Below are 14,834 nucleotides of genomic sequence, written 5' to 3'. Positions count from 1 at the left end.
ATAACTGGGGCTCTTTCTGGGGAAGGTGGGACCTCTATAGACAGGATGGTCTACATCTGAACCTGAGGGGCACCAATATCCTGGGGGGGAGATTTGTTAGTGCTCTTTGGGGGGGTTTAAACTAATTCAGCAGGGGCATGGGAACCTGGATTGTAGTTTTAGGGTACGGGAGATTGAGAGTATAGAGGTCAGGAGCACAGATTTGACTTCGCAGGAGGGTGCCAGTGTTCAGGTAGGTGGTTTGAAGTGTGTCTACTTCAATGCCAGGAGTATACGAAATAAGGTAGGGGAACTGGCAGCATGGGTTGGTACCTGGGACTTCGATGTTGTGGCCATTTCAGAGACATGGATAGAGCAGGGACAGGAATGGTTGTTGCAGGTTCCGGGGTTTAGGTGTTTTAGTAAGTTCAGAGAAGGGGGCAAAAGAGGGGGAGGTGTGGCGCTGCTAGTCAAGGACAGTATTACGGTGGCGGAAAGGATGCTAGATGGGGACTCTTCTTCTGAGGTAGTATGGGCTGAGGTTAGAAACAGGAAAGGAGAGGTCACCCTGTTGGGAGTTTTCTATAGGCCACCTAATAGTTCTAGGGATGTAGAGGAAAGGATGGCGAAGATGATTCTGGAAAAGAGCGAAAGTAACAGGGTAGTTGTTATGGGAGACTTTAACTTTCCAAATATTGACTGGAAAAGATATAGTTCGAGTACATTAGATGGGTCATTCTTTGTACAATGTGTGCAGGAGGGTTTCCTGACACAATATGTTGACAGGCCAACAAGAGGCGAGGCCACATTGGATTTGGTTTTGGGTAATGAACCAGGCCAGGTGTTAGATCTGGAGGTAGGTGAGCACTTTGGAAACAGTGACCACAATTCGGTGACCTTTACGTTAGTGATGGAAAGGGATAAGTATACCCCGCAGGGCAAGAGTTATAGCTGGGGGAAGGGCAATTATGATGCCATTAGACATGACTTAGGATGTGTTGGTTGGAGAAGTAGGCTGCAAGGGTTGGGCACACTGGATATGTGGAGTTTGTTCAAGGAACAGCTATTGCATGTTCTTGATAAGTACGTACCAGTCAGGCAGGGAGGAAGGGGTCGAGCGAGGGAACCGTGGTTTACCAAAGAAGTGGAATCTCTTGTTAAGAGGAAGAAGGAGGCCTATGTAAAGATGAGGCGTGAAGTTTCAGTTGGGGCGCTTGATATTTACAAGGAAGCGAGGAAGGATCTAAAGAGAGAGCTGAGACGAGCAAGGAGGGGACATGAGAAGTCTTTGGCAGGTAGGATCAAGGAAAACCCAAAAGCTTTCTATAGGTATGTCAGGAATAAAAGAATGACTAGGGTAAGAGTAGGGCCAGTCAAGGACAGTGGTGGGAAGTTGTGTGTGGAGGCTGAGGAGATAAGCGAGATACTAAATGAATACTTTTCGTCAGTATTCACTCAAGAAAAAGATAATATTGTGGAGGAGAATGCTGAGACCCAGGCTAATAGAATAGATGGCATTGAGGTGCGTAGGGAAGAAGTGTTGGCAATTCTGGACAAGGTGAAAATAGATAAGTCCCCGGGGCCGGATGGGATTTATCCTAGGATTCTCTGGGAAGCCAGGGAAGAGATTGCTGAGCCTTTGGCTTTGATTTTTAGGTCATCATTGGCTACAGGAATAGTGCCAGAGGACTGGAGGATAGCAAATGTGGTCCCTTTGTTCAAGAAGGGGAGTAGAGATAACCCCGGTAACTATAGGCCGGTGAGCCTAACGTCTGTGGTGGGTAAAGTCTTGGAGAGGATTATAAAAGATACGATTTATAATCATCTAGATAGGAATAATATGATTAGGGACAGTCAGCATGGTTTTGTGAAGGGTAGGTCATGCCTCACAAACCTTATCGAGTTCTTTGAGAAGGTGACTGAACAGGTAGACGAGGGTAGAGCAGTTGATGTGGTGTATATGGATTTCAGTAAAGCGTTTGATAAGGTTCCCCACGGTCGTCTATTGCAGAAAATACGGAGGCTGGGGATTGAGGGTGATTTAGAGATGTGGATCAAAAATTGGCTAGTTGAAAGAAGACAGAGAGTGGTGGTTGATGGGAAATGTTCAGAATGGAGTTCAGTTACGAGTGGCGTACCACAAGGATCTGTTCTGGGGCCGTTGCTGTTTGTCATTTTTATAAATGACCTAGAGGAGGGCGCAGAAGGATGGGTGAGTAAATTTGCAGACGACACTAAAGTCGGTGGAGTTGTAGACAGTGCGGAAGGATGTTGCAGGTTACAGAGGGACATAGATAGGCTGCAGAGCTGGGCTGAGAGGTGGCAAATGGAGTTTAATGTGGAGAAGTGTGAGGTGATTCACTTTGGAAAGAATAACAGAAATGCGGAATATTTGGCTAATGGTAAAATTCTTGGTAGTGTGGATGAGCAGAGGGATCTCGGTGTCCATGTACATAGATCCCTGAAAGTTGCCACCCAGGTTGATAGGGTTGTGAAGAAGGCCTATGGTGTGTTGGCCTTTATTGGTAGAGGGATTGAGTTCCGGAGCCATGAGGTCATGTTGCAGTTGTACAAAACTCTAGTACGGCCGCATTTGGAGTATTGCGTACAGTTCTGGTCGCCTCATTATAGGAAGGACGTGGAAGCTTTGGAACGGGTGCAGAGGAGATTTACCAGGATGTTGCCTGGTATGGAGGGAAAATCTTATGAGGAAAGGCTGATGGACTTGAGGTTGTTTTCGTTAGAGAGAAGAAGGTTAAGAGGTGACTTAATAGAGGCATACAAAATGATCAGAGGGTTAGATAGGGTGGACAGCGAGAGCCTTCTCCCGCGGATGGAGGTGGCTAGCACGAGGGGACATAGCCTTAAATTGAGGGGTAATAGATATAGGACAGAGGTCAGAGGTGGGTTTTTTACGCAAAGAGTGGTGAGGCCGTGGAATGCCCTACCTGCAACAGTAGTGAACATGCCAACATTGAGGGCATTTAAAAATTTATTGGATAAGCATATGGATGATAAGGGCATAGTGTAGGTTAGATGGCCTTTAGATTTTTTTCCATGTCGGTGCAACATCGAGGGCCGAAGGGCCTGTACTGCGCTGTATCGTTCTATGTTCTATGTTCTATGTAGTTTACAGCCTTTGTCACTCCGCTATTTGCCCTTGCCTCTTGAATATGGGATCTGCCCTGTTTCAGTGCAGTTTCTTCCTGTCCCAGAACTGGTAACATGGGATCGATCTGTCCCCAGTTCAATGCAGTTTCTTCCTATCCCAGAACTGGTAATAGTGTTACATGAAAAATAACCCCCCTTTCCCATACCAACCCTTTAAGAACAAAGAAAATTACAGCACAGGAACAGGCCTTTCGGCCCTCCCAGCCTGCGCCGATCCAGATCCTTTATCTAAACCTGTTGCCTATTTTCCAAGGTCTTCTTCCCTCTGTTCCCGCCCATTCATATACCTGTCTAGATGCTTCTTAAATGATGCTATCGTGCCCGCTCTCTACCACCTTCGCTGGTAAAGCGTTCCAGGCACCCACCACCCTCTGCGTAAAAAACTTTCCATGCACATCTCCCTTAAACTTTCCCCCTCTCACCTTGAAATCATGACCCCTTGTAACTGACACCCCCACTCTTGGGAAAAGCCTGTTGCTGTCCACCTTGTCCATACCTCTCATAATTTTGTAGACCTCAATCAGGTCCCCCCTCAACCTCCGTCTTTCCAACGAAAACAATCCTAATCTACTCAACCTTTCTACATAGCTAGCACCCTCCATACCAGGCAACATCCCGGTGAACCTCCTCTGCACCCTCTCCAAGGCATCCACATCCTTCTGGTAATGTGGCGACCAGAACTGCACGCAGTATTCCAAATGTGGCCGAACCAAAGTCCTATACAACTGTAACATGACCTGCCAACTCTTGTACTCAATACCCCGTCCGATGAAGGCAAGCATGCTGTATGCCTTCTTGACCACTCTATCAACCTGCGTTGCCACCTTCAGGGTACAATGGACCTGAACTCCCAGATCTCTCTGCACATCAATTTTCCCCAAGACCCTTCCATTGACCATATAGTCCGCTCTTGAATTTGATCTTCCAAAATGCATCACCTCGCATTTGCCTGGATTGAACTCCATCTGCCATTTCTCTGCCCAACTCTCCAATCTATCTATATTTTGTTGTATTCTCTGACAGTCCTCCTCGCTATCTGCAACTCCACCAATCTTAGTATCATCTGCAAACTTGCTAATCAGACCACCTATACCTTCCTCCAGGTCATTTATGTAGATCACAAACAACAGTGGTCCGAGCACGGATCCCTGTGGAACACCACTAGTCACCCTTCTCCATTTTGAGACACTCCCTTCCACCACTACTCTCTGTCTCCTGTTGCCCAGCCAGTTCTTTATCCATCTAGCTAGTACACCCTGAACCCCATACGACTTCACTTTTTCCATCAACCTGCCATGGGAAACCTTATCAAACGCCTTACTAAAGTCCATGTACACGACATCTACAGCCCTTCCCTCATCAATTAACTTTGTCACTTCCTCAAAGAATTCTATTAGGTTTGTAAGACATGACCTTCCCTGCACAAAACCATGCTGCCTATCACTGATAAGTCTATTTTCTTCCAGATGTGAATAGATCCTATCCCTCAGTATCTTCTCCAACAGTTTGCCTACCACTGACGTCAAGCTCACAGGTCTATAATTCCCTGGATTATCCCTGCTACCCTTCTTAAACAAAGGGACAACATTAGCAATTCTCCAGTCCTCCGGGACCTCACCCGTGCTCAAGGATGCTGCAAAGATATCTGTTAAGGCCCCAGCTATTTCGACCCTCGCTTCCCTCAGTAACCTGGGATAGATCCCATCCGGTCCTGGGGACTTGTCCACCTTAATGTCTTTTCGAATACCCAAAACTTCCCCCTTCCGTATGGCAACTTGACCGAGAGTATTTAAACATCCATCCCTAGCCTCAACATCCGTCTTGTCCCTCTCCTTTGTGAATACCGATGCAAAGTACTCATTAAGAACTCACCCATTTCCTCTGAGTCCACGCATAAATTCCCTCTTTTGTCTTTAAGTGGGCCAATCCTTTCTCTGGTTACCCTCTTGCTCCTTACATATGAATAAAATGCTTTGGGAATTTCCTTAACCCTGTTAGCCAAAGATATTTCATGACCCCTTTTAGCCCTCTTTATTGCGCGTTTGAGATTCGTCCTACTTTCCCGATATTCCTCCAAAGCTTCATCAGTTTTGAGTTGCCTTGATCCTATGTATGCTTCCTTTTTCATCTTAGCTAGTCTCAGAATTTCACCCGTCATCCATGGTTCCCTAATCTTGCCATTTCTATCTTTCATTTTCACAGGAACATGTCTGTCCTGCACTCTAATCAACCTTTCCTTAAAAGACTTCCACATTTCAAATGTGGATTTACCCTTAAACAGCTGCTCCCAATCCACATTCCCTAGCTCCTGCCGAATTTTGTTATACTCTGCCGTTCCCCAATTTAGTACTCTTCCTTTCGGACCCCTCTTGTCCTTGTCCATGAGTATTCTAAAACTTACGGAATTGTGATCGCTATTCCCAAAGTAATCACCGACTGAAACATCAACCACCTGGCCGGGATCATTCCCCAATACCAGGTCCAGTATGGCCCCTTCCCGAGTTGGACTATTTACATACTGCTCTAAAAAACTCTCCTGGATGCTCCTTACAAACTCTGCTCCAACTACGCCTCCAACACTACATGAATCCCATTCAATGTTGGGGAAGTTAAAATCTCCCATCACAACCACCCTATTGCTCCTACATTTTTCTATAATCTGTCTGCATATTTGTACCTCTACTTCATGCTCGCTTTTGGGAGGCCTGTAGTAAAGTCCCAACAAAGCACCTTTCCTATTTCTCAGCTCCATCCATATTGCCTCAGTGCTCGAATCCTCCATCATGCCCTCCTTAATCACAGCTGTGATATCATCTCTGATGAGTAATGCAACTCCTCCACCCCTTCTACCTCCCTCTCTATCCCTCCTGAAGCATCTATACCCTGGGATATTCAGTTGCCAGTCCTGCCCTTCCCTCAACCAAGTCTCAGTAATACCAATAGCATCATATTCCCAGGTACTGATCCAAGCCCTAAGTTCATCTGCCTTACCTGCTACACTTCTCGCATTAAAACAAATGCACCTCAGACCACCTTTGCGTTCATCATCTCTTCCCTGTCTACTCTTCCCCTTAGTCACATTGAGTTTATGGTCTCGTACCTTACTGGCTTTAGTTGCTGCTTCTTTACTGACCTCTAACTTCCTAATCTGGTTCCCATCCCCCTGCCACATTAGTTTAAAACCTTCCCAACAGTGTTAGCAAAAGCACCCCCTAGGACATTTAGTCACTTTTAATTCTCCTGATCTGTCTCTTCCTATGCTAATGTTCAAGTGGCTCAGGCAATAATGCAAAGATTATTACTGTCAATTTTTAACTTTTTAATTTAGAACCTAACACCTCTTTCAGATATTGTTTTAGTGAGACCCTCTTCCTGTTCTTACCTGTGTAGATTGTTCCAACAGGGAGCATTACAACTGGATTTATCCTGTCCCTTTCCAAGTTCCTATCCAGCTACCATAAAATATCCCTTAGCCTGTACCAGGCAGGCCACACACCCTGTAGTTGGCTATCATAGAATTGTTATGGGGCAGGTGGCCATTTAGTCTATTATGTCTGCACTGGCTCTCCAAACAAGCATAATGGCTGTGTCATTCCCCTGCCTTTTCCCCATACCCCTGCCTATTGTTTCTGTTCAAGTAATCATCAAATGCCCTCTTGAATGCCACAAATGAACAAATGAATGACACACTTCCAGACAGTGTATTCCAAGCCTGAACCACTCGTCTGTGAAAAAGATTGTTCTCGCATCACATCTGCTTCTGTGCCTTTTTGTCCGTGATTCTTTTATGCAGATAAGATTTCTCCTATCTACTCTGTCCAGCTCCCTAATAATTTTGAACGTCTCTATCAAATATCCTCTTCATCTTCTTCTTTCCAAGGGGAACAGCCCCATCCTCTCCCAGGCCAAAATTAATTCCTAATTGCCCTTGAGAAGGAGTTGGGGGGGGGGGGGGGGGGCAAACTGCTTTCTTGAACAGCTGTAGTCTATGTGGTATAGGTATATCCACAGAGTTTCAGGATTTTGACCAGCAACTCCCCCATGAAATCTTCCATTACAACCACATTTCTATTCTGTTTTACCCCGCCCCCTCCTGAGCAGTCTTCTGAGCTGTGGTGCTTTGGTCTGCATTGTATCAACAATGTGGCATGACACACACTCCCGTTTGCATCAATGGCTCTGAAGTGGAGATGGTCGATAGCTTCAAGTTCCTGGGGGTCACCATCATCAACAGTGTCCTGGTCCACTCACGTTGATGCAACAATCAAGAAAGCTAAAAAAATTCAGCATGTCTGCATTGACTCTCACAAACTTCTACAGATGTGTGATAGAGAGCATCCTACCCGGCTGCATCACAGCTTGGTATGGCGACTGCTCGGTCCAAGATCGCAAGAAACTGCAGAGTGTGGTGAACTCAGCCCAACGTATCACACAAGTTTGCCACCCTCACATTGATTCTCTACACAGCTCCCGCTGCCTCAGGAAAGCAGACAGCATTATCAGAGACCCCTCCCACCCAGGCATTGCCATCTTCCAGACCCTTCCATCAGGCAGAAGGTACAGAAGTCTGAAGACCCGCACATCCAGATATAGGAACAGCTTCTTCCCCACAGCTACAAGACTACTCAATGACTCCCCCGCGGACTGATCTGTTTCCTGTAAGAACACTATTCACGACACCCTATGCTGCTCTTGCTCATGTATTTGCTTTGTTTGGCCCCTTGTTCCGCACTGTAACCAATTACTGTTTGTTGATGTACCATTTGTCAATGTTCTCTGTTGATTATTCTTTTTGTCTACTATGTACGTACTGCATACGTTCTGTCGGCCACAGAAAAATACTTTTCACTGTACTTTGGCACATGCGACAATAAATCAAATCAAATCAAATATCTGTCCCCCCCCCCACTTCCTGAATCTGTGTTTTCCCCCAATTTGTGATTTTCATTTGGATAAAACTGCTCAGAAATTTCTGCCCCTCCTTCATGCAGAGTTTTGTCAACTTGCACTCAATGACTCTGAGCTGGAAAGATTGAAGATGGAGATAATCCTGTTGACATGTTGCTCGGGAAAATCTCACCGTCCACAAACTCCCACATTCTACACTCAAGACATGCAATCTGCTCTGCCATTTTTATTTCATTTATTTAATTAATTGATGCCTTTATTCAGTGACTGTTTGCAACTATGTCTAAGTAGTTTTAACTAGTTAAGCTTACACTTTCCTGGTCTGATTTTAAATTACTACCCTGGTTTATAGAAAAAAAGAAACCTTCCAACTTACCAACCAATTACCTACCAACCTACCTAATTCATGCTTCTGGGATGGGTCAGGTCTTGTTCTCATTTGTTCCCCGTCTCAGATAGATGCATGTTCTGTAAAGGACCGTTTTATCTGAACCTTTTAACCAAAAGATATGGGGCCGGATTCTCCGTTCCCTGACGCCGATTTCGTAATCGACGATCGGGTGGAGAATACCCTTTTATGAAATCGGGAGCGGCATCTGTTTGACGCAGGTTACGCATGCTACACCCCCTCCAAAATGGCGTTGTTGCGGCGCGTGCCGCACGGCGTTGGGACGGCCTCAGCACGTCACTTGAAGTCCCTCCCCAGATACTCCGCCTCCGATGGGCCGAGTTCACGACGGGGCAGGAACGTGTGGTCCTTGCCGTGTGGGAACCCGGTGTGGTGGCTGCGGACTGTTTCCAGCACCGTCACAGTCAGGCGGGAGCTGTGTTGCTGGCGGCGGGGTGGGGGGGGGGGGGGGGCTTCCATGAGTGCTGGAGGGACTGGTGGGTGGTGGCCAGAGAGAGGGTGTCCAGGGGGGAACTATACGGCAGGTCGGGTCCGTGCACGGCCGGCGCCATGTTGTACGGCGCAACCGCGACCACAGACCTGGCCATTTATTTTATGGAGGCGCGGACTGCTAGCCCCTCACCGGTTGCAGCATCAATGGGGATATGCCGTCGATTTTTTCCACGTAAAACGCCACGGATCCTGCGCACATAGCCTCAGAATCGGAGAATCTGGCCCTTGGTCTATATGGATTTTCAAAAGGCAGAGTGCCACACAACAGACTTGTGATCAAAATTCTACTTCATGAATAAAAGGGAAAGTAGGCACCTGGATAAGAAATTGGTTGAGTGACAGGAAAAAAAGTTGATGGATTGATATTTATTTTCACATGTACCGAAGTACAGTGAAAAGTATTTTTCTGTGGCCAAGGGAACGTACACAGTACATAAATAGTAGATAAAAGAAAAATAGACAGAGTACATTGACAGTGGTGCATCAACAAATAGTGATTGGTTACAGTGCGGAACAAGGCCATACGAGAGCAGTATAGGGAGTTGTGAATAGTGTCCTTACAGGGAACAGATCAGTCCAAGGAAGAGTCGTTGAGGAGGCTTGTAGCTGTGGGGAAGAAGCTGTTCCTATGTCTGGATGTGCGGGTCTTCAGACTTCTGTACCTTCTGCCTGATGGAAGGGGCCTGGAAGAAGGAAATGCCTGGGTGGGAGGGATCTCTGATAATGCTGTCTGCCTTTCTGAGGCAGCGTGAGATGTACACAGTATCAATGGGAGGATGGCAAGCTTGTGTGATGCGTTCGGCTGAGTTCACCACACTCTGCAGCTTCTTGCAATCTTGGGCCGAGCAGTTGCCATACCAATGTAATGCAGCCGGATAGGATGCTCTCTATGGCATATCTGTAAAAGTTTGTGAGAGTCGATGCAGACATGCCGCATTTCTTTAGCTTCTGTGGAAGTAGTGATGTTGTTGGGCTTTCTTGGCTATTGCATCAACATGAGTGGACCAGGACAGACTGTTGGTGATGGTGACCCCAGGAATTTAAAGCTATCGACCATCTCTACTTCGGAGCCATTGATGTAGACAGGGGTGTGTGTCGTGCTCCTGAAGTCGATTATCAGTTCCTTGGTTTTTCCAGCATTTAGAGGTTGTTTTGGTACACCATACAACCAAGTGATCTATCTCCCTTCTGTAGTCTGATTCGTCATTGTTTGAGATACGACCCACCAGTCGTATCATCTGCAAGTGTGGTGATAGCTGTTTTTCAGATTGGAGGAAGATTTGTAGTGGAACTTGCCAGGGATCAGTTTTGGGACCCTTGCTCTTCCTGATATATATTAATGACCTAGACTGTGGTGTGCCAGGCATGAATTCCAAATTTGCAAATTATATGAAGATTGGAAGCATTGTCAACTGTGATGAGGATAATCTTGAACTGCAAATGGACATAGACATATTGGGGGAATGGGCAAACAAGTGGCAGATGAAATTCAATGCCGAGAAGTGGGAGGTGATTCATTTTGGTAGGAAGAATGTGGAGAGTCAGTATTTAATAAAGGGAGAAACTCTAAAGGAGGTGCAGGAACAGAAGAACCTCTGTGCACATGTACATATGTCACTGAAGATGGCAGGGCACGTTGAGAGAGAAGTTAATAACGCATATGCTATCCTATGTTTATTGGTAGGGGCATTGAGTACAAGAGTAAGGAGGTCATGCTGACCTTGTATAGGGGTCATCTGGAGTACTGCACCCATTTCTGGGTGCCATACTTGAGGAAGAATGTGAAGGCATTGGAGAGGGTACAGAAGAAATTCTGTAATGAACTCCAATTGGCTTTATTGGTTGGCCCATTGGAGTATGAGCTCCCTCAATGATAGCTCATTGAGGGGGCCCATATAAGCGCCTGTGTAGGCGTTGTGAGCCAGTCTTAAGTTGACTGGACTGCTGGCAGCACTGTTTGTAGCTGCTCCTGTAATATCGTCATTGTAAATAAATATTGGTGTGGTGACGGAACTCCTGCCTCCCGTGGATTACTACAAATTCACAAGAATGATTCAAGGGATACAGAACTGTAGCTATGAGGATAGATTGGAGAGGTTGGGTTTGTTTTCCTTGGAGAAAAGAAGGCTGAGAGGAGACTTGTTATGAACGGCTAATCAACTCTCAACACTGGCTAAGGGATTGAACCAGAGCCATAACATTTTCAAGTTTTAAAACTGTGTGAAAGATCTATTCGTTCCAAGAGGGATAATATAAGAAATAGGCCTTGGTTATTTTATAAACAAACTTTATTCAAACAAAAGAAAAGAAAGCCATATTTAAACTATTAATGTCAACCCTAACAATAGCAGATTATTTCTTAATAGTTTATTAACCTTAACATACTAATTCCCATTAAACACCACTTTAAATAAACACGCAGCTTTCATTCCACTTACGCAGATAGGCAAAGGCAATACTTGCATTTAGAAAGCAATTTTTCTTCCGTTGGGGCCATTTGTTCAGAACCCTTTTCCAAAGTCTGCTTCGGTGACATCGTTCATGACCTCTCTCAGTCAATTTCCAAAGCGTTCTGCCTGGCAACTTTCATGACCTCATCGATTTCCAAAGCCTACTCCGCTGTAAGTGTTCAGAACAACTTTTTGTCTCTCACTCTCTCTCTCTAAGCTCCTTCCAGCCCCTCAAACAAAGGTCCGCTGCTGGGGTTTCCTGGCTTGAATCCATCAGCGTTATCTTGGCTGTTTGATTGGCCACTCCCATTTATGCAAAAGAACAGAGCAATGCTATTGATATGCAATTAACCTCCCACCCACTGACAGACAAAGCGGCCATCAGACTAATAGCTGGTCAGACAGGAGTATCCCGAAGAACAACAGATCTCGGGCATCCTGTATAGTCCCACTAACAAGTTTAAGTCTGACTGGGACAATCAGCCAGTTTTGGACCGTATCCCTCTGACTCTGGTCAGGTTTTTTCCCTCAGTCGGTTTAACCCCTACATACACCTTCAATATAATTTCTGGACCCAATTTCCTAATATCTCCCTCGTGTAACAGACTTGATAGAGTTATTCGAGATCCTGAAGGGAATGGGCAGGTTAAATAGTGAGAAATTGTTTCCTCTCAGGAGTTCATCAAGAACCAGAGTGAACAGATTGAAAATAATGGGCAAAAGGAGTAGAAGTGATGTGAGGAAAAATGTTTTCACCCAAAGGGTGGTTGGAGTCTGAAACAAACCTCCTGTAAGGTTGGTGGAGGCAGGTTTGATTAAGGTTTGCAAAAGGTAATTAGGTTTCTATCTGAAATAAAATAATGTGCAAGGTTACGGGGATAAAGCAGGGGTGTGTGATCAGGTGGAATACTCTTACAGCGAACCAGTGCAGACTCGATGGGCCAAATGGTCTCCTTCTGCATGATAAAGGTTCTATGATTCTGTGAAACCCTATGTGGAAAATATTTGTACATACTTGCTCAGAATAATGTAAGTTACTATAATGTGTGGCATAATATTTTATCAGAGTATAGAGCAATTTTCAAATCACAAAAGCACCTCTTACCCATTGCATCTATATTCTCTCACTCAGGAAATTAAATATTTAGTTGAAACATCGAACTGAACGTCTTACTGCTTATTTCATGTGTAAGCAAAAGCCAGTATTTACTTTGGTAAAATTTCCAAACAACTGAGTCTGCCCTTTAAACCTCTTCTACATGGCCCAACCATGAGATTATACAATGCTTTCCCAATTATCATCGTGTTTGTCAGATTTGAGCAATTGTAATCGTAATATAATGCAACAAATTCTAATTTCTCAATGTTTTGTTTTCTGATTACATACAGGAACAAAAGGAAAAGCAGGAAAAGCGTGATAAGAAACAAAGGAAAATGAAATGCATTTTGCAACATGATGAGCCACCACCTCCATGGAGCCCCCCAAATAAAACAATACCATTTGGAAAATAAAATATGACATGTGACTGGTGAATAAACCTCATGTTTTGCTTTACAATGACATGAATAGATTAATTTTTTATCTATATCTTTGAACGATAAAACTTTATGTGGAAAATATCTGTATATATTTGCTTCGAATAATGTAAGTTATCATGTGGCATAGTATTTTATCAAATTAAATAGGTATAGCGCAATTTTCATACATGTATTATCAAGCATTTATTTTCCAAATTTCAACAGAAAATTTGTGATTTCTCGTTCAAGAATTTAAATGAAGGGTGCGATTCTCTGGAAAAATGTCTCAGTGCTGTAGCAAGCGGGAATTGACGCAAACTTCCCACCGCTTGGACCACCGAGGCCGGCAACACTATTCAACGTTAATTAGTCCACTTATCGAGGCCTCGCAGGCTTCTGTAAATGAAGGCTCGGCAGCCGATTCTCCGGCACTGCGCTCACCAACACCCCGCTAACAAATTTGAGCAGCACTTAAGCTGCAATTGCACGGCCACCCCAGCCAGCCCGCAGCAATGGAGCCGAGAGGATTAGGGCACACTGACCTAGGGAGGGTCCTATAAAGTCATGGAGGCCAGGAGGGATGTCCTGTTCCCCAGAGTGTACTGAACAGTTAGCCATAGGACAGCCAGTGCTGCCTGGGACGAGATGGTGGTAGCTGTGAATGCCAGAAGTGTGACCAGGACTGGCCTCCAGTGTTGAAAAAAGGCAGCACGAGTGAGTAGACATCAATGCCGCCTGCCCCCCACCCCCCGCCAAGACCTGCCCACTCCGACGGGAGCATCCATCCCCCAACTCTCCATGCAACGCACAACCCTCCATCCACCCCTCTCCCACGACTGTAAACAACACGTGTGGCTAACGATACACTCTCTGTGTCTCCTCGGTAAAAGCTCTACCATAATCGCTTTGAGAGGGCCCAGACTGGCGGTCATTTTGTCAGACCTAAAAATCCTCACCACCTTCAAGGGCCGTGCCCTGGATGTGACTGGTCTGGCCGAGGATAGAGCAGTCACCCACATGGAGGCTAGCAGACGCCGCAGCGATGAACCACTGGGTTCCACCCAGGGGACCTTACAAATGTGAGTTGTTATTTTCTTACTGATTGGCCCATCCCTCCCACTGACCACATGTCCATTCTCCCACAGGTCCTCCAGCCGGGGGTGCAGGCCCATCCTGGGTGACAACCTCTCCAGCTTCCCAGGAGACCGCCTCGGAGGAGAGCTCCAAGGATGCTACCGTAATAGTCCCAGCACAGCTGCCATCTCCACCCTCCACCAGCGCAGATACACACACCTTGATGGAAAATGTTCGTGGTCAGACTTCCGGGGCACAATCTGGTGAGCACCACACTGCTGCTGATGTACATCAGGTGGAGGCAGGAACCCTCAGGCAAGACAACAGTCAGGGGGCTGCTGGATCCCAGGACCCAGCTGGGTCCCAACCCAAAGCTGAGCCTGTGGAAAAGCATTACGTAGAGCTGATGGAGACATTAGGGAGCGGCCGAAACATTGAGGGAGATGTCAGCGACACTCCAGCAGATCCCTGGCCGATTAGAGGAGTCTCAGTGGCTACAGGCGCCAGAGGTGCCGCCGGCAATGCGTGGCACTGAGACGAACATTGTTAGGGTGGCAACTGCAGTGGAGAGCCGGGTGCATGATGTCAGAACCATGAGTGAAGGTGTACAAGGCACAACAGAATGTCCGACTCCCTGGGGGATATCACCCAGTACCAGGCTGACCTTGCTGAGGTTCTGCGGGACATGTCCGCTCTCAGGTGGGAATGGCCGAGGCGCTGCGGAGCTTGTGCCAGGTAGGTGGGCATTGCTGGGGTACTGCAGAGCATGTCCCAGTCACTGAGGAATATCGCCGAGGGCATCATACGATGAGATGTAAACCATGAGGAACCGC

General features: G+C 46.1%; 1 protein-coding gene across 9 annotated transcripts in view; it reads left to right on the top strand.

Moving 5' to 3' along the window:
• Nucleotides 1-12,970, top strand: part of map9 (microtubule-associated protein 9) — a 181,389-nt gene extending 168,419 nt beyond the window's left edge. For all 9 annotated transcript variants that reach the window (XM_038792282.1, XM_038792281.1, XM_038792276.1 and 6 more), the window contains one exon: nucleotides 12,799-12,970. In XM_038792282.1, the coding sequence (XP_038648210.1) occupies nucleotides 12,799-12,921 (123 nt within the window). In that variant the 3' untranslated portion in view covers nucleotides 12,922-12,970. The remainder of the gene's footprint in view (nucleotides 1-12,798) is intronic.
• The last annotated feature ends 1,864 nt before the right edge of the window (nucleotides 12,971-14,834 follow it).

Source organism: Scyliorhinus canicula, chromosome 3 (genome assembly GCF_902713615.1).
Source record: "Scyliorhinus canicula chromosome 3, sScyCan1.1, whole genome shotgun sequence".
In the NCBI taxonomy this organism is placed as follows: Eukaryota; Metazoa; Chordata; class Chondrichthyes; order Carcharhiniformes; family Scyliorhinidae; genus Scyliorhinus; species Scyliorhinus canicula.
This window is presented reverse-complemented; position numbering and strand designations above follow the sequence as displayed.